General features: G+C 51.4%; 3 protein-coding genes across 15 annotated transcripts in view; 2 read left to right on the top strand and 1 right to left on the bottom strand.

Moving 5' to 3' along the window:
* Positions 1-11,491, top strand: part of Myrf (myelin regulatory factor) — a 31,428-nt gene extending 19,937 nt beyond the window's left edge. For 4 of the 11 annotated variants that reach the window (XM_021636070.2, XM_060386333.1, XM_021636062.2 and 1 more), the window contains 19 exons: positions 522-598; positions 771-881; positions 1,270-1,360; positions 1,732-1,932; positions 2,158-2,269; positions 2,617-2,726; positions 3,326-3,486; positions 3,566-3,638; positions 3,913-4,001; positions 4,287-4,355; positions 4,722-4,802; positions 4,976-5,064; positions 5,155-5,334; positions 5,554-5,805; positions 7,168-7,270; positions 7,465-7,539; positions 7,868-7,973; positions 9,001-9,075; positions 9,211-11,491. In XM_021636070.2, the coding sequence (XP_021491745.1) occupies positions 522-598; positions 771-881; positions 1,270-1,360; positions 1,732-1,932; positions 2,158-2,269; positions 2,617-2,726; positions 3,326-3,486; positions 3,566-3,638; positions 3,913-4,001; positions 4,287-4,355; positions 4,722-4,802; positions 4,976-5,064; positions 5,155-5,334; positions 5,554-5,805; positions 7,168-7,270; positions 7,465-7,539; positions 7,868-7,973; positions 9,001-9,075; positions 9,211-9,291 (2,136 nt within the window). In that variant the 3' untranslated portion in view covers positions 9,292-11,491. The remainder of the gene's footprint in view (positions 1-521; positions 599-770; positions 882-1,269; positions 1,361-1,731; positions 1,933-2,157; positions 2,270-2,616; positions 2,727-3,325; positions 3,487-3,565; positions 3,639-3,912; positions 4,002-4,286; positions 4,356-4,721; positions 4,803-4,975; positions 5,065-5,154; positions 5,335-5,553; positions 5,806-7,167; positions 7,271-7,464; positions 7,540-7,867; positions 7,974-9,000; positions 9,076-9,210) is intronic. The other 7 variants (XM_021636063.2, XM_060386309.1, XM_021636066.2 and 4 more) reach the window with 7 other exon arrangements.
* A 531-nt stretch (positions 11,492-12,022) lies between these two features.
* Positions 12,023-15,742, bottom strand: Tmem258 (transmembrane protein 258). Its single transcript, XM_021636114.2, is given in 5 exon segments — positions 12,023-12,128; positions 12,597-12,733; positions 13,365-13,474; positions 15,547-15,573; positions 15,575-15,742. Coding segments are annotated over 4 exon segments (417 nt in total). The 5' UTR covers positions 15,728-15,742; the 3' UTR covers positions 12,023-12,128; positions 12,597-12,606.
* On the top strand, positions 15,703-20,359 carry Fen1 (flap structure-specific endonuclease 1). 3 transcript variants are annotated; one of them, XM_021636029.2, is made up of 2 exons: positions 15,703-16,115; positions 18,420-20,359. In XM_021636029.2, the coding sequence occupies exon 2, from the start codon at positions 18,439-18,441 to the stop codon at positions 19,579-19,581; it is 1,143 nt and encodes a 380-aa protein (XP_021491704.1). In that variant the 5' UTR covers positions 15,703-16,115; positions 18,420-18,438; the 3' UTR covers positions 19,582-20,359. The 3 variants fall into 3 exon arrangements, with proteins under 3 accessions (XP_021491704.1, XP_021491703.1, XP_060242345.1); XM_021636028.2 differs by having other exon boundaries at positions 15,704-16,008; XM_060386362.1 differs by having other exon boundaries at positions 16,052-16,183.
* Positions 20,360-21,418: the final 1,059 nt, after the last annotated feature.

Below are 21,418 nucleotides of genomic sequence, written 5' to 3'. Positions count from 1 at the left end.
GGAGCTCATGAGCTCCCTGGAGGCAAGACCAGGTCTGTCTGATTCTGTCACAGGCTGGGCCTTCCGTGTGGGCATGGCTCAGCCAGCGTTTCTGAAGAGATGAGAGGCTGTGGGTATGTGGGGTGCACTGTATGAGCGTGTGTGTCTGTGTGTTTGTGTGTAGGCTGGTTATAGGTGAGAAGAGTGTGCAGGTATGAGTATGGGTCCTAAGGCTAACTGGAAAACATCCGCATGCATGGGGAAGTCAGGGAGTCAGATGATACTGTGATGTGAGGCCATCATGGAGGTGACCACGATCACCATGCAGAAGTAGGGGAAGTGATGTACTGCGAGCTAACATGAAGGCTATGTGTGTGTCCTTGAAATGTCTTGGGAGTGTGGGGTGTGGATGTGGGGGCCCCTGAGTTTGTGAGAAAGTGAGGTGGAGGCAGAATTATGCTGCAGACCAGGGTGAGGGGGTAAAGGAGGAAGAACAGGTGGGGAACCTTGTCCTGAAGTGCCCTTGGCCCATTTCTCTCTAGCTAGAGGCCCTGAACCAGTCTATCAACATCGAGCAGTCACAGTCAGACAGAAGCAAGAGGCCCTTCAACCCTGTCACGTGAGTATCCAGCCCTGCTGGGGTGGTGCCTGGAAGGGCCCATCTTAGAACTGGCTTGGGAGCTAGGGAGACAGGCAGGCACCCGCAGTGCTCTTTGCCTGCAGTTGCTCTGCAACTCGGCTCCTGGCAGCCCCCCTTTCTCCTCCCTGAGCACTCTGCCCATCCTCTGCAGGGTCAATCTTCCCCCTGAGCAGGTCACAAAGGTGACCGTGGGGCGGCTCCATTTCAGTGAGACCACGGCCAACAACATGCGCAAGAAGGGCAAGCCCAACCCTGACCAGAGGTGAGCTGGCCAACCTGGCTGCAGGAACCCCTCCCTTCTGAGGCGCAGGGTCAAAAAGGGGCCTCCGAGGAGCATGCCAGGCCCAGGCCCCACAGATGGCCTGTTTCCCAGGGGAGGAACCTGAGGTTCAAAATATTTGGCAGATTTAGGGATTCGGGCACAGAAGACCAGCTTTTGAGCTCAGAAACAGCTCTGCTGCTGTTTCTGGTGGACCCAGGGAGGAATTCTGCCCCCTCGTGGAGGCTCATGTTTCTCCCCTGTGCAATACTGTGGTAACTCCACCTCCTGGGAGTGTGATGACAGAGTGGGGCTGTGTGCCGAGACACCTGGCCCAGGGAGGATGGCTGGGGACAGCCCTGAGGGTTCCTGAGTTCCTGGTGTATCCCAGGTATTTCATGCTGGTGGTGGCCCTCCAGGCGCACGCGCAGAACCAGAATTACACGCTGGCAGCGCAGATCTCAGAGCGCATCATTGTGCGGGTGAGCATCTTCTCCCCCCAAGGGGGAACGTCCTCCCCTGAGCTAGAAGGAATAGCATCAGAAAAAAATACCGTGGAGTGGGGTTGGGTTGATGTGCAGCTCTTGTCTGAGCACTGGGTGTGTGGCCTTTGGCTTTGTCACCCTGTCTAGGCCTCAGGGCCTTCTTCACTGTAAAGCATGAAGGTGGATCACACCTAGGAGCCTCCTGGGTCCCACAAGTCTCTCAGTGTTGTCACAATGGACAGGGCAGTTTATTGGATATGGTGGGCTAAGGAGACCTGACTGGCCTAGGTGTTTTTAGGGTTTCCCTTTTTCTCAGGGCCTTAAGGTTCTCCTACCCCCAAAACTGATCCAGACCCAACTTGCCGTAGGCCTCTAACCCAGGTCAGTTTGAGAGTGACAGTGACGTGCTGTGGCAACGGGCACAGCTGCCCGACACCGTCTTCCACCATGGCCGTGTGGGCATCAATACGGACCGGCCAGATGAGGCACTGGTTGTACATGGCAATGTCAAGGTCATGGGATCACTCATGCACCCTTCAGATCTGCGGGCCAAAGAGAATGTGCAGGAGGTAGGAACAAGGCCATGGCTGAGGGGCAGTGCTGTGGGTGAAGAGTAGGACCCCGGGGAAGGACCAGGATGCCAGGGCAGGGGTCGGAGGCTGGCTTTGTACCTCTGTACCAGGGTCTCCCTTCCACAGAGCAGCCCCCAGGCTGCCAACCAGCTGCACTTGAGGCTTGCTCTGGAAGGTCACAGGAGGGGAGGAAGGTTCAGTCTTGGCTCTATCCCCTTGTAGGTAGACACCACTGAACAGCTGAAGAGGATCTCTCGAATGCGGCTGGTGCACTACAGATATAAGCCCGAGTTCGCTGCTAGTGCAGGCATTGAAGCCACTGCACCAGAGACAGGTAGAGATGTACCTGTCCTCAAGCTCTGGCCAGTATTCCTGCCCAGAAACCCCTGTATTGACCCTGGAGCTCCACCCTCTGTATCACTTGGCATCCTAAGAGTCACTTGGCTTAGAGTCTTTGTCACACAATATTCAAAGATTCTGCAATCTCTCTAAACCCTGTCTCCCTCCCCTCAGATGCCCCTAGGATCCTACCCACCCAACAAATCCCACATCTTGAGTCTGTGAACAGCTGTCTGAGGGAGCCCCTGCTCCAGGGCTCCTCAAAACTCAACACTCAGGTACTTCTCCAGAAAGCTATGAGCAGGATCCCCAACTGCACACGTTTGGCTTGTCCCTTCCCAGGTGTCATCGCCCAGGAAGTGAAGGAGATCCTGCCTGAGGCTGTGAAGGACACAGGGGATATAGTCTTTGCCAATGGGAAAACCATAGAGAACTTCCTGGTCGTGAACAAGGTCAGTCATGGGGAACTAGATGAGGCTCTGGGACAGAGGAGCTGTTCAGCGGGGGCCCCTGGCTGGTAGAGGGAGGAAGGAAGGGACAGCTTTCCTCCTAGTGCCTCCAGAGTCCCTCCCTACCACACAGGAAGGGGACCAGTGTTCAAGATGGAGGGGCAAGTTAACCACTGGAGGAGCAGGGCAATACAAATCCCACTGAGCTTGCTCTTCCTCCCCACCCCCATCAATTAAAAGAGGGTAGCAAGATGTGTCACCTACTTGTCTCAAGGCTCGAAGACAACACGGTTTATTATGAAGGTGACATTTGCACTCAGTGACATGAACCCTAGAGACAGACACATGACATGTTTGCAACTACCTAAGGGGGTAGGTCCAAGGGCTGGAGTTCTGATTTGAGAGAGGCAAGGCTGTTTAGGCCGATGTTTAGCCTAGGCAGGGGCAGCAGACATGGAGCAGAGGCCACCCACAGGCAGGGATATTTCTAGGGCCTCCATTGGCCATGGAGAGTGGGGATTCTGCTCCTGCCCCAATCCGGACTGCAGCTTGGGGGCCTCTTGGGCCAATGGTGCCTTCAAGGCTGCCGCTGCCCTGGGCAGGAGCGAATCTTCATGGAAAATGTGGGGGCGGTGAAGGAGCTATGCAAACTGACAGACAACCTGGAGACCCGTATCGATGAGCTGGAGCGCTGGAGCCACAAGCTGGCCAAACTGCGGCGCCTTGACAGCCTCAAGTCAACCGGCAGCTCCGGCGCGTTCAGGTTCGGGCACCGGGTGGGGTTGGGGGGCAGGAGACACCTCCTTCTGGTAAGCATCCTAACTCTTGTCTTCTTACTGCAGCCATGCAGGGAGTCAGTTTAGTCGGGCGGGCAGTGTCCCCCACAAGAAGAGGCCCCCTAAAGTAGCCAGTAAGGTGAGGCTGTACAGGCTTGGGAGGCTCATGGGGCCAGGGCTTCCCCTTTCCAGCTCCAAGCTCACCGACCCCAGCTCTGACCCTCCCTTTTCCCCTTTTGACCTGTAACCCTTCCAGCCCTTTTCTGCTTTCTCTCTCTCTCTCTTTCTCTCTCTCTCTTTCTCTCTCTCTCCCTCCCTCTCACCATGAAGAATGGGGGTGGGTCAGGTTGGGCGAGGAGGTAGGCTTCCTAAGTCCGAAGTCTTCTGCTGTGTTCTCTCCTCTCGGTCCCCAGTCATCACCAGTGGTACCAGACCAGGCCTGCATCAGTCAGCGCTTCCTGCAGGGAACTATCATTGCTCTGGTGGTGGTCATGGCCTTCAGGTGACTTGTCTCTTAGCTTCTGGGGAGTTTGGCTTGGAGAGTAGAGCTATCTAGCCAGTGGGTCAGATGTGCCTGGGGTCCCGCCACTGGAGCTGGGGAGGAAAGTGGACTGAGAATCAAGCAGCTGAGGTCAGGGAAGGTGGGCTGCCTAGTCTGTCTCCTCCTCCCGGGTCTGGGGAAGTCTACTGGCAGACATCATCTGGGAAGACCACAGAGCCTGCCCTAGACAGATGGTGTTGGGTGGTGGCTTGTATTCAGACAGTGACCCTTTTCTGTGGCTCCCAGCGTGGTGTCCATGTCCACACTGTATGTGCTGAGCCTGCGCTCTGAAGAGGACCTGGTGGATGCTGATGGGTATGTCCCTGGAGATCAGGCTGCTGCTAAGCCCTCAGGCCAGGTGGTGCTAATGGAGGGTGGCCTGGGTCATTGGTGCCAGGGAAGCGCTCTAATGGGGTTCGGCCTTAGGCTTAGAGCCTACTAGAGACTGTTGAGGTGGGAGTGGGGGTGTCCCCTGGTATTTTCTACAGGCCCTCTGGGCTTCTCAGTACTCCTTTAGTAGGCCATCCAGAGGAAGATGGGTGTAGGGAAGGAGGGCAGAGCAGGACCTTGGGCTCTGTCTGTCACTGTCACATCCCAGCTCCGGGGGTTACCTCTGACTTTGTCTTTTTTTCTCTCCTCCCCTCTTTCTGTTTCCCTCCTGGTCTGTCTGTTGTCTCTTAGCTCTTTTGCCGTGTCTACTTCCTGTCTCCTGGCCCTGCTCCGGCCCCACCACCTTGGGGGGAGTGAGGCCATGTGCCCATGGTATGTGTCTGACCAAGCACCAAGCCCTCCCTCCTGGCTCCTGCTACCCTTCATCCTGCTTTTGCTCCACATTCCTCCTCTCCACCACCTCCTGCCCATCCCTGCTTCTCTGGGACTCCCAGACCCACATCAGGCTCCCCCAGTGCCTCTGAGCTCAGCCTACCCTTTTTTAGCAGGTCCAGCCAGAGCTTTGGGACCACGCAGCTCCGACAGTCCTCTGTGACCACTGGACTGCCAGGCACACAGCCTTCTTTGCTGCTGGGTGCGTGACTGGAGGGATGAGGTGGGGCAGGTGGCTGGGGGTGGGGCTCCAGTGTCCTCCTCCTGCTCATATAGGTTCTGGCTTCTGCAGTCACCAACTCAGCCTCAGGTCCAGCTCTCCGTACCTTGGACCTGTGCTCCAGCCAGCCCTGCCCCATCGTCTGCTGCTCTACCCCCACCTCCAGTCCTGTTACAGATCCTAGCCTTGGCCCCACTGTTAACCCTGCTCCAAGCCCTAGCCCCAGCCCCAGCCCCAACTCCAAGAACTCAGGTATGAATGTTTTGAGGGCAGGACCAGGGTCGACAGAGGTGTTTGGCATTATTTGCATCCAGAAAAAAGGCCCCAGAGGGAAAGCGGGAGGGATTCCTGGGTTGAAGGTTTGGGGAGTCATCTCCAAGGGAACTAGGGAATACATAAGGTTCACAGAAGCCCAGGAAAGGAGGTAGCTGGTTCCTTTTTTTCTCAGCTTATCTTTGCTTCTGTCCATAGGTCCCAGCCAGATGGCCCCGCTGCCAGTCACCAACATCAGAGCCAAATCCTGGGGCATCTCAGCAAATGGCATCGGCTATTCCAAGCACCCTAAGAACCCAGAACCTCTAGCCAGCCCTGTGGTCCCCTTTCCTGGAGGGCAGAGCAAGACCAAGAACAGCCCCAGCTTCAGTCTCCACAGTCGTGCCCGCAGAGACGCCCCACAACTCAGCCCAAGCCCTGCTCAACTCACTCAGACCCAGAGCCAGCTAGGTACTTGCCTCTCTCCACACTTTCTAGCCCAGCCTATTCAGGCCCACTGGCTAGGACCCATTTCAGCCCAGTCACATGGCTGACTGGGAACAGAATTGTCAGCCAAGCAGACATTAGGAATCAGACCACAAGACTCATGTAGATCATGTCGTGTAATCCTCACGACTTGGGTGGGTAGATAACTTAGTAGGTAAAGCATGAAAACCAGAGGTTGGGATCCCCAGAATGTCCCAGGTGTGGTGGCACACACCTGACATCCCAGTGATCAAAAGATGGGGGTGCCTGGTTGGGGAAGGTGACGACATGCTAGGATCTCAACCTCAAATCTTTGCTTTTAACCAACCTAGAACTCATTTCAGTGCAGAAGCATTTTTTTTTTCAGACTGGCTTGTTTGTATTCTCTGGCCTCCCGGTAGCCTTAACCAGTGTCTCTGTGCAGCAACGTGGGCCTCCTCCCCTTGACTTTGTGGCTTGGTAAACAGACAACCTAGAAGTGTGCTTTGTGCAGAGACAGATGTTCAAAGTGGCAGGGAAGCCTAAGGGTTCTCTGTGGGTGCTCGAGATACCTGAGATATACTCTGAGTGTGCAGAGGTGATGTCACCTCAGAGTGACGATGGGTCCCCAGGAGTAGGGCGGGAACTTAGTCTAGGAAGACCAAGGAGGGAGGCAACCCAGGAGGGCTTCCCTGGAGGGGGTGACATTGAGCCATCTTCAAAAGACATCTGGGGGTTTGCCTAAGGAGAAAGCAGTCTTGTCTGTGTTGGTTAGGTTCACAGGGTGTTCTGGCGCTGCCGGAAACCTTGGGCTTATAAAGAGCTGAAAATATACCAGGTCAAGCAAATGTTCAGAGGCTAGTGACCGTAGCTTCCCACTTCCGGGGTGAAGGACGAGGCAATAGCAAGCCTGAGATAGTGAGATAGCCAAACAGGGTCCTCCCCCCGACCACATGGCACACCTCAGTGGTGAGTTGGCTCAAAGACGGCCACGTGCTGGGGGCAGCCCCAGTTGTGTGTTCCACTCTTCTGCCCTTTCATGCCTAGTTTCTGGCTGCCAGGGTGACCACTGCTGAGCCTAGGGCTGGGAAGCAAGATGTGTGGTCAGGAGTGGAGGCCTGAGAGTCAGTTCCTGTACATTGCTGGCCAGGGACTCTACCTGCTTCTGGGTGTCTTGGTTTTGTTAAAAGAGGCAGAACCTCAGGCTCCTGGCAACTAACTGTTTCTAGGGCTGTTGGGGAAAAGGGTGTGGCATAATCCTGTTGTGAGGGTCTGGAAAGAATTCTCGATTCCACTGAGGTGTGAGTGAAAGTCCAAGTGTGATGTCATTTGCGTTCCACCTTGTCCCCTTCCTCACCAGCCCAACAGTCTCTCTTCTTACAGACTCAGTGCCATCCCTGACCTCCATCCAGCTGCTGGAAAACTCCATGCCTATCACTTCCCAGTACTGTGTACCAGAGGATGCCTGCAGGTATAGTGGGCACCCTGCTGTCACTCCAAGGAAGAGCCCAAGATGCTCAGATCTAGGTCCTCTGGGAAGGAATTTTTCCCACAAATTTGAGCAGCCCCTTACCAGGTTTCCAAGGGCTTCATTAGAGGAGGCTGAGGAGGAGAGAGGGAGGCTGGCAGAGTGGCCTTGCTCAGGCACCATCTCTGCCCCTCTAGGCTTGGAAACTTCACCTACCACATCCCTGTCAGCAGCAGCACCCCACTGCACCTGAGCTTGACCCTGCAGATGAAGTGAGTGCTGGTGTGGGGAAGGAGAGAACCAGGTGGGAGCCTCCAGAGCCTCAGGAGAGTCAGAGCTGAGCATTTATTACACAAAGGGCCCAGGCTGCCTGGGAGAGGGTTGCAGAGGGACCACTGCTGCTTGAGGGCCTTACTGGGACCATGTGAGATGGCATGAGAGGTTTCCTCCATTCCAAACCTTGGACTACTCTATGTGGTTCTCAGGCTGTGTGAAGATACAACTTCTCTCAGTGGGAGTGGGTTGGATGGGAGATGGGAATGGGGAGGCGACAGCTACTTGCATGGAAACCCCATTCCCTGTTAACCACCCATTTCCTAGTTCCTCCACCCCTGTGTCCGTGGTACTGTGCAGCCTGACATCAAAGGAGGAACCCTGTGAGGAGGGGGGCTTTTTGCAGAGGCTCCATCCCTATCAGGACACCCAGGTAGGGGCAGAGGGGAAGCTGTGGGCTGGCCAGGTCTCACTCTTCTCTGGATAGCGATCTCCAAATGATGGGAAGCAGAGCGCAGGTGTGTCTACTGAGACGCATATAGCCAGGCCCCTGTGCACATCAGTCTTCATCCATCCATTCTCTGATGGGCATCTGCATCCCCTGTGACAGTGCCCAGTGGAGGAGAGTTTATAGGGACTGATCTGGAATGAGCATTGTGCCCATAGCAGGCAGAGCTGAGCTCCCCACCCTGGGAAGCAAGTGTGGAGCCCACAGCCCTCACACACAGGGCAGGGCAGTGATTGATAGATGGCATTAGAAGAGCCCTGTGCTCCAGGTGGGAGGAGCTGTTGCAGCCCAGCTCATGGCGAGTTTTGCTCACTTGTGTTTATTTGACAAGTATTTGTTGAGGCCTCTCTTTTCTCCTTCCCTGTGCTTCCAAGAACCTGTTCTCCAGGGAGGGAGGGAAGACATGCATAAAATACCTTGAGCAGAAGAGGAAGTAGATGGGAGGAGACTCTTGGCCTTACAGAGAGGGACACTTAAGAACAGAGGGACAGCAAGTCAGTTTTAACTGTGGGGGTCTGGCCTAAACTCACACAACTGAGGCCAAGTCAAAGCCTTAGGTAAGATAGCTAAGCTGTTTGTGGCTGGCCCCCCAGCCCCTGCCATACTGTGAAGGATTGCCACAAAGACCTGGGTTTGAACCCAGCCCTGCCATATATGCATCATGAAGGAGGCAAGTGGCTCAGTTTCCCGTCTGTGAGATGCAGATGGTAGCAACACCACTGCATACACTGCATTGCATTGTGGGCAGGGTTAATGAGATACTTGCACAACCTAGAGCAGTAGGAGCTACAAGACAAAGGGAGGCTGGGGCTAGGGAAGGCAGTCTGTGGAGTGGCTATCCCTGCCCTCAAAGTGGGTTGTGATCACCTCTGGGTTGCAATGACCATGTTGAGAGTAGTGCTGGTTAGGACGAGGGAGGCTGCCCTGACCTCTCTCTCCCTTCTCTCTCTAGGGCACCTCTCATCAGTGGCCAGTAACCATCCTGTCCTTCCGTGAATTCACATACCACTTCCAGGTGGCATTGCTGGTGAGCACACAGACCCACCTGTCCACAGAGGCTGAGGGCACTTCTCTGCAGTGTGGGGCTTGGGAGAGGAATACGGGCTTTGCAAAGCATGGTAGGGCTTGGGGCAACCACCTCACTCACTTTCCTTCCATATAGGGTCAGGCCAACTGTAGCTCAGAGGCCATCGTCCAGCCAGCCACAGACTACTACTTCCACTTCTACCGCCTGTGTGACTGAGCTGCCTCCTGAGGCAGTGCCACAGCCGGGATTGGGTCCCCGGGCCCTCAACACTGGATGCAAATGTGTTACACTGGAGCCTGCTGCAGGCCAGTTCTCTGCTCTTCACTGCCTCTCCTTCACAGGGGAGACTGGAAGTCTTCACACTGGAGCTGCTGGGCCAGCTGGTCACCCTCACACAGCGGAGGGTCCTAGAGCAAGCAGCCTCCTGGGTCTTCCTTCTGGCCACCTCCTTGGGGCAGCACAGGACCAATTCATGGCTGTCTAGACATGGTTGCTGGAGGGCTGGCTGCAGGGGCCCTGCAGGCAAGGGGAAGTTGTGGCCCTGACTTGCCCATTCCCACTTTACCTGCTTTCCCTTCTGAGCTGTGGTGGAGAAGACCCATGGGGATTGGACCCAGACCAGTAACACCTAGCTGGATCCCACGAGTCCATAGAGAGCTGATAATGCTCACCCTTTATGCTGTTCCCAGGAGGGACAGCTTGGTAGTAACTTTCTGAGGTTTGACTGTTACACTAGACGTGCATTTCTAAGCTTTAAGTGTGGTTGGTTCGGGAGAGTTCTCCCTGGGAGAGCTTAGCTTCTAAGAATTCCTGAGCAGTCAGGGCCAGCCCTGGATGGCTGGAGGAGCTGACCTTGTGCCTTAAGTCTACTAGTGCCTGATAGAGCCACTGTCACAGGCCTGAACCAGTGGGGCCAAAAGGCCAGGTCAGCCTTGGCCCCTTGAACCTGGAGTACCCTGGAAGGGAAGGTTCCCTGTGAGCTCCCAAGATCTGTGTTCCTGGGAGTTTCCCAAGCTCATGATGGAGTTGGTGACATGATCATTCTCTCTGAGCAGAGGAGCAGGAATCCCTGCAAGCAGTAGGCCGGTTTCTGCCAGAGGGTGGACGCAGATAACTTTTATTAATGATATAATTACTAAATGCACTTAAACTAGGGCAACAAGGAGTAGGTCAGAGCTGGAAAGCTGAATGGGCCTCAGCCTGGAGGGACACTAGACCACAGGAAAACCCTGGTGCCCCCCCCCCCCAATCAAAGTTCCTCTCCTGGGGCTTGGATCCTGCTCAGTGGGTCCCATCTCTGCCTTTTCCACCACAGGAGAGGAGCAGAGGGTTTGAGTGTTTACTCAAGTAACAGCTTCAGCGTTTCTTGGTAGCACCTACAGCATGCTGATCACATGCAGGCTCCTGGAAGGAGTGTGGCAATCACTTAGCCGCAAGTCATGGGTTCAGCAGTGGGAAAGGGAACTGCTCTTACCTTGTGGTACTGACCCTTTGGAAACCGGGCCTTGCCCTTTTCCAACCTTCCATTCTAACTCTAAATGGAAGGCCTTTCTCTGGGGGAGCTGAGTTCGAGAAGCCTATGAACTGTGAGTCCTGCCATGGGTCTCAAAGCACTTATCCTCAGGATAGGGAAAGAGCAGGAACACCTTGCCCCCAACTTGGTTCCATCCCTCCATTCTGCCACAGGAATCATGACTCACCACATCAGGCCATGCCCGCCCTAGGATCTTGTTCTGTCCTCCCACAGGGCAATCCTTCTCGCAGTGCCTCAGGACTGCCCAGCCCCACTGCTTTTAGTAGCTCCCTCACCAGAGGGCCAAGTGTTCTAAGCCTGTGGCCCCTCAGATCTTAACTGGAAAGTGAACCTCCACTATCCCCTGGAGTCCATCTGGACACAGCCAGCCCTAAGCCCATTGGCAGTTGCCTGTTTGCATGCCTGGGGAGCGGTCCTCAGTGAGTTGGGGCCAAACGTGGGCTCCAAGCTGCTTGAGGGGGTTAACCTTGGACCAAAGTTGCCTTAAGCCCCAAGTACAAAAGGGCTTAGGGGAAGGTGTGAGGGCCACAGGCTGGACTGACAGCCTGTCTGGCACTCCCTCCCTCTCTCCCTTCTGTTGTGTTCCTGTAGCCACTGGGCTAATCTCCTCCTCGCTTTAAGCTGTACATAGGGTCCCAGCACACATGCCTACCCATGCTGTATCTCTTAATGGCCTGCGTGTTCATAGAGCATCTCCCCGTTAACTTCCCATTTTCTCCCTGAGCTCTGACTCCTATTTATCATGTACTCATTCTGACTCTGAGGAAGGCAGAGGGAAGCCACTGGGCCTACTTTCTTCCTGTCCCCAAAACTGTCCTTTTCTTCTGAAGTAAATATACATATATAAATAAATGTATAAATACTGCTTTGTATGTGAACTCACCTCCTGGCGTCTTCTTGAGATTGTTCTGGCGGAAGGGGAGTCATCTCAGACCAAGCTGTCTAGAATCTAGTTTCTGAAGGGCCTAGAATTCCTGGCCCCCACACAAAAGGGCCAGAAAGCTACTTCATATCTTTATGCCCCTAATCCTTGGATTTGGGGTTTGGTTTGACCACACACACTTCCAGCAATCCTTCCCAAAATACCTGCCACTGCCTACCTAGAAACAATCCCCCTAAGAGAACAGGCAGAAACTAGAGGATCACAGTCCAAAGAAGGGGGGCTGCATTCAGAGAGGATTGGCCCAGGGTAAAACTGACTGCTACTGGGTTCTGGAGAAGTTTGTTCTAAAACAACATAGAAGTAGGTCTGGGCCTTTCCTATCCACAGCTAAGCCTTAAACTAATGACAAGATGACACTGTTAAATAACCCTTGCCCCCATGGAGAGAATACTAATTTCTAGCATCAGCTACTGGTGAAAGGCAGCTAAGAAGTGGAAACAATGGGACTTCAGCAGTCAAGGAGACTCCGGTACTGTCATCTGCCTTTATTGTAAACAGCAGCAGGTGGGGCACTTGTAGCAATGGTAAAAAATTAATTTACAAAAGCAGGGACTTGCTGGGTTGCCTCCTGGGTACCTGGAAGAGGACAGCAAAATTAAGAATAAGACCAATGACCTTCTCCATTCCCTCCCTGTAACCCTATGCCCCTTGAGCAAGGGCTATATGAGGGTGAACAGGAATAATCACTGAGGATGTGTCACCGGAACTGACTTCAGTGACCTGTTTGGGGTGTTATTTGTTTTAATTCTCAGATCCTTTCCAAATCATCAGTGTGTGACTTGAAAGAATGTAGATGTAAAACCATGGGCAGCCTTCACCCGCTTCCCTACCAAGTATACCCCAAAGCTTGAGTGAGGCCTTAGGTATATGCAGAACTGACACACCAGGTTACACTTGGTTCAAATCCCCATGAGGGGCGGGGACAGGGTCCTGATCCACCCCAGTGTTTCTGTCCCCATGAACCATACAGTCTTGCATGGAAGAGAGAGGACCCATTGATAAGGCTGTAGGAGGCTTCTTGTACCATTTTGTCTTAACTCTTACCCTTGGAGACTTATACGTATATGCCAACCCAGAGCAGTAGGAAGAGGACTCCAAAGCCCATGAAGAGTGAGGCTACCAAGGAGATGAGGAGCTCTTTGTAAATGTCGCGTGTGTACTTGGTGGAGGTGACCTCATAACTAGGCAGGACTGTTAAGGAGAAGATGCAGGAGCTGTCCAGGATTACTCAGCGTGGGGAGACACAGGCTAAGGGCTTCCTGGGAGGACTTTATGGCTTGCTGCAGCCAAGGGAAAGGGGCTGAAAGATGGTATGGGTGCTGATGTCCCACACCACACTTCTAACATCCACGAGGAAAAGAAGCCCATGGTAGTTAGGCCAATTGCCTCTAGTCATTTATCACTTATGGTACAGCTAGGACCAGGTGCCAGACTTCGTGACACTTGAGCACACCCCTGCTTAAATCATCTTTCTGCTGGGTGTAGTGGTGTATGCCTAGGATCCTAGCACTCTCCAGAGGCAGAGAAAGGTGGATCCCCATGAGTTCAGGTCAGCCATGTCTGCACAGTGAAACCCTGTCTTAAAACAAACCCCCCAAATACCAACAAACTACCTTTTGAATCTCAAACTCAGCTAACTTGGAAAATAAGGCATGGCCTGCCCTTGGGCAGCACCAGCTTCCTCCTATACTCACCTTGTCTCAATCCCATCTCAAAGAAAAAAAAGTGGCAGGGTTCAGGTACCCAATGTGGTCTCCCCCTCAGTTCTCAGGTCATTAATTCTGGCCCCCAGGCTGTTCAGTAAAAGGATACACGAAGAACCAGGCAGTAAAGAACATGCCAATGGCCAGAAGTACCACAGTCAGGTGTGGGAAGACAGCTGGGTTCACTGGGCTGGTATACCTACTCATGGCCTCGAGCTCCTAGGGAAGAAAGAAGATCAATCTTAGTTTCAGTCTGGGAAGACCTTGGAGCAGCTGTGTATTGCCGAGACTCTTAAAGGCACACATCAGTCTGCGAAATGCAGAACTCCTTCAAATAACTGATTCACTGTATGGAATTAAAATTACAACCTGTGTGTGTGTGTGCACACACACATATGCATGCATTTTAAAATTTTATTACCTTTTATCTACTGTGTGTAATGTGTTCAAGTTCAGGTACCATTGAGTGCACAGGGAGGTCAGAAGACAACTTTCAAGAATTGGTTTTCTCTTTCTACCATGTGGGTCCTAAGAATTGACCTCTAGTAACCAGGCTTGAAAGTAGGTGCATTTACGTGCTAAGCCATTTTATAGGTCAGCTTCCCTATCCCTTTCTTTTTAAATACATGTGGAGGTTAGAAGACAGCTTTCTGAGAGCTGTCTTCCACCATGTTTGAGGCAGGGCCTCTCTTGTTTTTATTTTTATTTTTTATTTTTGTTCACTGTGCAGTTAGCTGGCTCTCAGGCTTCTGGGTGACTCCCCTGCTTCAATTTTCCATCTTGCTGTGTGAGTTCTGGGATTATCACATCTGGCATTTAAAAAAAATAATGTAGGTACTAGGACTGAACTTAGCTTATCAACCTTGCACACCAAACTCTTTGCCCACTGAGCCATAATCACATCTTAAAGTAGGGATATGGCAGGCTTTGTGGTAGAACATTTGCCTATTATGCATGCAGTGTGAAAAAGTGGGAACAAAACAAAACATAACAAAACAACAACAAAGAAGCATGGAGGCAGTAGCTTTTCTTTTGGTGAGATAAGAGCAGCTAAGGGTCATACGCTCAGGCACAGAAAGGGATAGATATAAATGGCTCTTAGGGTTTTCTAGCCAATGGTCACTATGAAAGTCATGAATCTGCCTGGGGAAAAACATAGAAAGAAAAAGCTTGTCCACAATTTCTACTGCTTTTGGACCGGTGTCTAGACTCTAAGCTACTAATTTCTGCAGGAAGTCAGAGCCGAGAGTATTGCACTGATCCCAAATTCTAATTTGAGAGTACTCTTTTTTTCACTGCATTAGCAGGGAACCATGGGCTCTCCTGGCAGAAGACAACTGTGGTAATTCTGGCTTTATGGAATCACTGGAGTCTGAGTTAAGTAATTATAACAGTATCTGTGTCACAGGGCTGATGCATGATGTGAGATGATGAGTGTTGACATATCTAGTTTACTGGCCAGCTTAGAAAAACTGCTCAATAGGTATTTGTTTCCTTCCTAAGGTTTCAGAGAAGACTATGAGATAATGCCTGTGAAAGGGCTACAAACGTAAAGTTCTGTACAAATGTTAACTTCCATTGTCACTCTCCAGCTAATGCTTCTAAAGTCCAGAACATAACAACTTCAGAGAAGTAAACTGAGCCCATTGTTCTAAGAGACACAGGAATTCAATTCAGTAAACAATTATGTCCCCCTTCCCCCCCTAAAAGCGCCAAGAACAATTGCTGCTATTTATGGGGCCTCCAAATGCAAGCCCAGTGTTTGGCAACAGGAATACAAAGATGAATAGCCATCATCCCAGTACTAGATGCACGTCAGATGGTGGTCACTAGGAGGCGTGGCAGATAAAAGAGAAGTCCATGAAACGTGGCAAGAGGTGTGTATAGACTGTGAGAGCTCCCAGAAGACAGGCGAATGCCTGTAAGAGTTGCAAGTGTTTCACCAAGAAATGACATTTATACAAGGGCCTAGCGGGATGAGTACGATTTCAGCAAGGGAAGCCTTCCAGATAGTTACTGATCATAGGAAAGAAAAGCGCGAAGGTATTCAAAGTGCACCTCTTGCCTTTCAGCCTTGTAATCAACATCATAAAGCCCAATGTGATGGAAACCTCAGGCTGAGGAATCCATGGCAAGGGGCTTGCTTTCCCCGTCATCAACTCAAACACGGGTTTCAGCGGCGTCCCACCCTCGGGGCACGGCATGCTGAGGCCTCCGCGTAAGAACACGGTGTGGTCCGGACACCCAGGAGTCCTCGCCCACAGCCCTGTCTACAACTCCCATCATCTCACCATTTTGCCCCGCACGGGATAAACCACCGGTCCGCCACCGGAAGAACACGTCGGCAGGAGCAGGCGCGTTGAGCAAAAGGAAAAGGATGTGGTCCCTTGCGCGTGGCATTGTGGGACTTGTAGTCCCATGTTTTCCGGTGTAGCGGAAACTAGGACTATGGAGACCTGGTGTGAGTGGCATGGGGTCGGATTGTAGGAAAGGGTAGTCCAAGATCTAGGTTTTAATCCGTTTTTTTCCTGGAAAGAATGCTTACTGTGAAAGCTGCCATCTGAAGTGGCGGGGCCTGCACTACACTTCCCAGGAGGCTGTTCGCAGCGGGAGGCTCACGTGACGGGAGCGCGGGCTTTGGAAGGCTACGAAGCTGTAACCGAGTTCGGCTCCACCTCGGAAGCGCGGGCTCGGGGCTAACCAGGGACGCCGGGCCACCGCTAGCTGCTGAGGCCGCGTCCAGTTGAGGCGGGGTGAGTCCTCGCGGAAGCGCGTCTGAGAGCGGCAAGGGTAGCGGGGGCAGCACCAGGAAGCCCGGCGCTTGGGCCATTCGCGCTGCCCGGAGCTTCTCTCTTCACCGGTAGGAAGAGGGTGATAACCTCCCGCGCGAGGACTAAGAGACCGGAGCGTGTTCATCCCAGGGCCCTTGTGAGCAGTATGGAGCGGGGCGGTTGTGTGCTTCTAAGGAAATGGGCTTAACGTCTGCAGGCAGCAAGAGACACCGTGCTTTCTTGTATTTCTGGCTGAGGCAGGTGTTGGAAAAGTCCTAAGGACATTTCTGGATAAGGGAAGTCTGGAAGAATCCTCAGAATAATGGGGCCCAGTTAATATGGTGATTGATCAGTTGACTTCCGAGCCGGGCGAGCTGGGCATGCTTTTATCTTGCGTGCAAGCCATTTCGTTTATCGCTTTGCTATCTGGAAGGTCCTGTGGAGGCGGGACTGAATATCAGGACAGAACAGGTTCCCCTCCGTGTGACATGATGGGTGGTACTGTCTTGTTTTCATTCTAGCAAAGCAGTAAGTGAGGTGTACCCGAGGATTGAATGGGGAACATGGGCGCAGCATCTGGTGATGTGTGCTTTCCATCTGGTATTTTGGTTGACTAGTTCTGCAAAGCAGACGTGATTAGCGTTCTTATTTTACAACTCCGACCACAGAATAAGTGACTTAATTGTGTTTCACAGAGCTGAAGATGTGGTTCAGTGTAGAGCACTTGCTAGCATGTGTGAGGCCCTAGGTCAGCCCCACTGTTAATACACACACACAACACACCAAATGGCTTCATGGATGGTGGCTGCGTTCAAAGCTGAGCTTTTTTATTTGGTTTCTGGTGCTGGGGATTCAACATGGGGTCTTCACCCATGCTAGGCCAAGCATCTGAACCAGTGAGCTGCACTCCTCAGCCCTAAGGCTGAGCGTTTGCTGCTTGTATTCATAGAGGAACCACAATAAGATCAAAGGAGAGAGGCAGGCTTTTTCATTAGGATTCCATACTGTACAGATAGATTGTGGTGCCATGGAGCTGAGGTGTTTGGACTCAGGGGACTATAACATGTCACGTGGGCTTCAGAAAAGACACAGTGAAGTAAGATTGGGAACGATTAGAAGAATTGACAGGATTTTCTTATTGTGTGGACCCACTTAACATTGGGTGAGCAAGATGTCCTTAGTAAATTGCATATTAGCAAATCCTTTTATTATACATTTAACACATTAAAATATGGCTGGTACAGTGCGAATATTTTTGTTTAAGCTGGATTCTCTTTCCCAGCTTAATGTTTTGTTTTCTTTTCTTTTTTGAGACAGGGTTTTTCTGTGTGACAAGCCTTGGCTGCCCCGAACTCTCTTTGTAGACCAGGCTGGCCTTGAACTCACAGAGATGCACCTGCCTCTACCTCCCAATTGCAGGGATTTTTTTTTGAGACAGTGTTTCACTATGTAACCCTGGCTGGCCTGGAACTATCTAGACCAGGCTGGCCTTGAACTCACAGATCCACTTGCCTCTGCCTTCTCAGTGCTTGGATTAAAGGCATGTACAATCACTCACAACTAGTCCCCCACCCCCACCCCTTTTCTTTAAAGTCCATTTAAAGAAAAATATGAGATGAAGGAAAATTCATGTTTCGTTTGGCAGGGTCAAAAATTGTTAGGGTAGTTTTGGAAACACTGCCCAAAGAACAATTTGATGGAAGTCTGGAACCACAGAAGTGCAGTATTGGGCTGTGTGATTCTAGCATGCTAGCCCTTAATTTAGGACTATGGTAGGAGTCATGGGGTTCACGTTTCAGACTTAGTGGTGGGGAGAAGTACAAAGAGGCGGGCTTAAAACTTCTCCAGCATCCTGATTAAAAACAGAAACCTGTAGGTGTTAAGGGAAATGGGAAGGGAAGGATAACAGCGTGTGAGATGGCCACCTGGTTCTCCTTCAGAAGTGTATACCTCAGAGCTGCTGCAGCAGTTAGACATCTGTAGAGAAATCTGACCAGACATATTTGCATAGCTGATACTTATCCGCTTGAGGGTTTATTTCTGCCTTTATAATTTCAGGACCCTTGAAGCTGAACCAAGCACTCTTGTGTTCTGTGATTCTTGATGTAGGTGAAAGTTGAAGTCATTCTTTGTGCGACAGATTGTGCCTTTGTGTTATTCCAAGTTCTTAAGTTATTCAGGAATATCCAGGGTCTCATTCTTCGAAGCACCCAAATCAACTCCGGATACGGAAGAGACCTACTTGTTAATTGAATGCACTGTAGATGTTTTAAGACTGATGTAGCTTGTTTATCTTTGCATCATCTGCTCTTCTGACTTGGAGTCCTCTTGAATTTTATGTTAAATTTTGTTGCCTCCAAGTTCCTCCTCTTACTTCTCTTTCTTTGTTTTAGCCATCACTTCTGTGTTACCATGGGAATTCAAGGCCTTGCCAAACTAATTGCTGATGTGGCCCCCAGTGCCATCCGTGAGAATGACATCAAGAGTTACTTTGGTCGCAAGGTGGCCATTGATGCCTCCATGAGCATTTACCAGTTTCTGATTGCTGTTCGTCAGGGTGGCGATGTGCTACAGAATGAGGAGGGGGAGACCACCAGCCACCTGATGGGCATGTTTTACCGTACCATTCGCATGATGGAGAATGGCATCAAGCCTGTGTATGTCTTTGATGGCAAACCACCACAGCTGAAGTCAGGCGAGCTGGCCAAACGCAGTGAGAGGCGTGCTGAGGCTGAGAGGCAGCTGCAGCAGGCTCAGGAGGCTGGGGTAGAGGAGGAGGTGGAAAAGTTCACAAAGCGACTAGTGAAGGTTACCAAGCAGCACAACGATGAGTGCAAACACCTGCTGAGTCTCATGGGCATCCCGTACCTCGATGCACCCAGTGAAGCAGAAGCCAGCTGCGCTGCCCTGGTGAAGGCTGGCAAAGTCTATGCCGCAGCCACTGAGGACATGGACTGCCTCACTTTTGGCAGCCCAGTGCTAATGCGACACTTGACTGCCAGTGAGGCCAAGAAGCTGCCCATCCAGGAGTTCCACCTGAGCCGGGTCCTACAGGAACTGGGTCTGAACCAGGAGCAGTTTGTGGATCTGTGCATCCTGCTGGGTAGCGACTACTGTGAGAGTATCCGTGGCATTGGGCCCAAGCGGGCTGTGGACCTCATCCAGAAGCATAAGAGCATCGAAGAGATCGTGCGGCGGCTGGATCCCAACAAGTACACTGTTCCAGAAAACTGGCTCCACAAGGAAGCCCAGCAGCTCTTCCTGGAGCCCGAGGTACTGGACCCAGAGGCTGTGGAGCTGAAGTGGAGTGAGCCAAATGAAGAGGAGTTGGTCAAATTTATGTGTGGTGAAAAGCAGTTTTCTGAGGAGCGAATTCGCAGTGGGGTCAAGCGGCTGAGTAAGAGCCGCCAGGGCAGCACCCAGGGCCGCCTAGATGATTTCTTCAAGGTGACAGGCTCACTGTCCTCAGCCAAGCGCAAGGAGCCAGAACCCAAGGGGCCTGCTAAGAAGAAAGCAAAGACTGGGGGAGCGGGGAAGTTCAAAAGGGGAAAGTAAATGTGTTTTCCCCTCCACTCTCCTTTGACTCCAGGATTTCTGCTTTGTACCCTCAGCTAGAGCCCATTCCTTCTGTGTCGGCTAGAGGAGCGTCCACTGCTTTCTAGTGCTGCCTGCTTTCCCTTTTTTACTTGGTCCTGTGGCAGAGAGGCCACAAGTGTCGTTTGTAGCTCAGGAAAAATGTCAGGCTCAAACCAGGTTAATGGACACTGCATTCATTGTTCTTTGAAACTGATAGCAACATTTTAAAGGAAGATAAAGCAGGGAGAGAGTGTAAGGAGATAATTTCCTGGCTGGCCAGCTGTTCGAGAAGAGGTGCCTGTAGAACATGACTGCTCATTCTGATTTCACTGTGCCCTGAAAGACAGCCATCAGATCAGGCTTAGCTGATGAAAGAGCTTCGAAGAAAGACAAGCAGAGGAATCTGGCTGACAATGGACTTGTTTACTGACTGGCTGTGTTTTGTGGGCAGAAACTTGAACTTGCTGTCTGGTGAGTCTACAGTAGATTTTTAAAGGAGTAAAACAGCAGTGTTTTAGGTTTTGTTTGTAGTTTTGTTTTTGTCCCCTTCCTGTCTCCAGTGCTGGGAATTGAACCAAGGGCATACACAATTAGCATACTACTGGCCTGTAGCCCCAAGTGACATTGTTCTGCTTTTCCTTGGCAATCAATTGAATTGAGGTTTTTGGGAGAGAAAAAAAAAACTGTTGTTTGTGTGTTATTTCTATTTTAAAAGGTGTGAAGAGAAAAAAAATCAATAAAATGCAAAAATGACCAAGACGTGGCATTCTTTGCGAATGTTTGAAAACACCTTAGCTTACAGTAGTATAAAATGATCTTTTAGATGACAGACAGGCTGGGATTGCCCTTGTAGTAAGTGATTTGTTTAAGAGTGACCACAAGGTGGCACTATACCCCATGTAATGTGGCCACAGCAGTTAAGGTGGCACTGGCCATTTGTACTTCAGGAGTTTGAATAGCTTGACTGAATTTCACATGTTCCACTCAGTCTGTGAGGTAAAGGAGTACCCTCAAACAGTCTTGTAATTTAGATCAACTATCTCATAACATCCGGACAGTTTGTTTTGCCGCTTGGTAAACAGTTGCCGTTCTGAAACTTTGTTCCACCAGGTGGTGGTCTAGGCCGTGGGGGCTGCAGTAGCAGCACACATCTTTAGTCCCAGCACTCAGTTGGCAGAAGCAGGTGGATCTCTGAGTTCAAGGTCAGTCTGGTTTACAGAGCTAGTTCCAAGACAGCCAGGGCTACACAAAGAAATCCTATCCCCTAAAAAACCAATAAATGAATGAATGAATAAATAAAAGAAGCCCTGTTCCTATTGAGATTTCAGGTTCTCAGGATGAATGAAAGTTTTAGAGTACTGGTGCATTAGGGTTCTCTGGAGGAACAATGGATAGAATGAGTTTTGTTCAAAGGGGATTCATTAGAGTGGTTTACAGGCTCTGGTCCAGCTAGTCTAATACTAGCTGTGTGACGAAAAGGCCAGGAGTTCAGTGGTTCAGTCCACAGGGATGCCTCAGCTGGTCTTCAGTCCACGTGAAGAATCCCAAAGAGGGAATGCCTCAGCAGGAGTGATGATGTGCCGGCAAGAAGCAAAAGCTTCCTTTCATGTCCTTTTGTGTGGGCTGCCATGAGAAGGTATGACCGAGCTTTGGGGTGAGTCTTTACCACAAATGGTCTGGTAAAGAAAAGAATATCCTCCACACAGGTTGGCACACCTGCTTGGGTTCTGCTTGATTCCAGATGCGGTCAAGTTGGCAACTGGGCTAAGCCATTACTACTGGTAAAGCTTAGTGGGGAGCTAGCCTGTGTGAGTTC

Source organism: Meriones unguiculatus, chromosome 1, assembly GCF_030254825.1.
Source record: "Meriones unguiculatus strain TT.TT164.6M chromosome 1, Bangor_MerUng_6.1, whole genome shotgun sequence".
NCBI classification, from domain to species: Eukaryota; Metazoa; Chordata; class Mammalia; order Rodentia; family Muridae; genus Meriones; species Meriones unguiculatus.
This window is presented reverse-complemented; position numbering and strand designations above follow the sequence as displayed.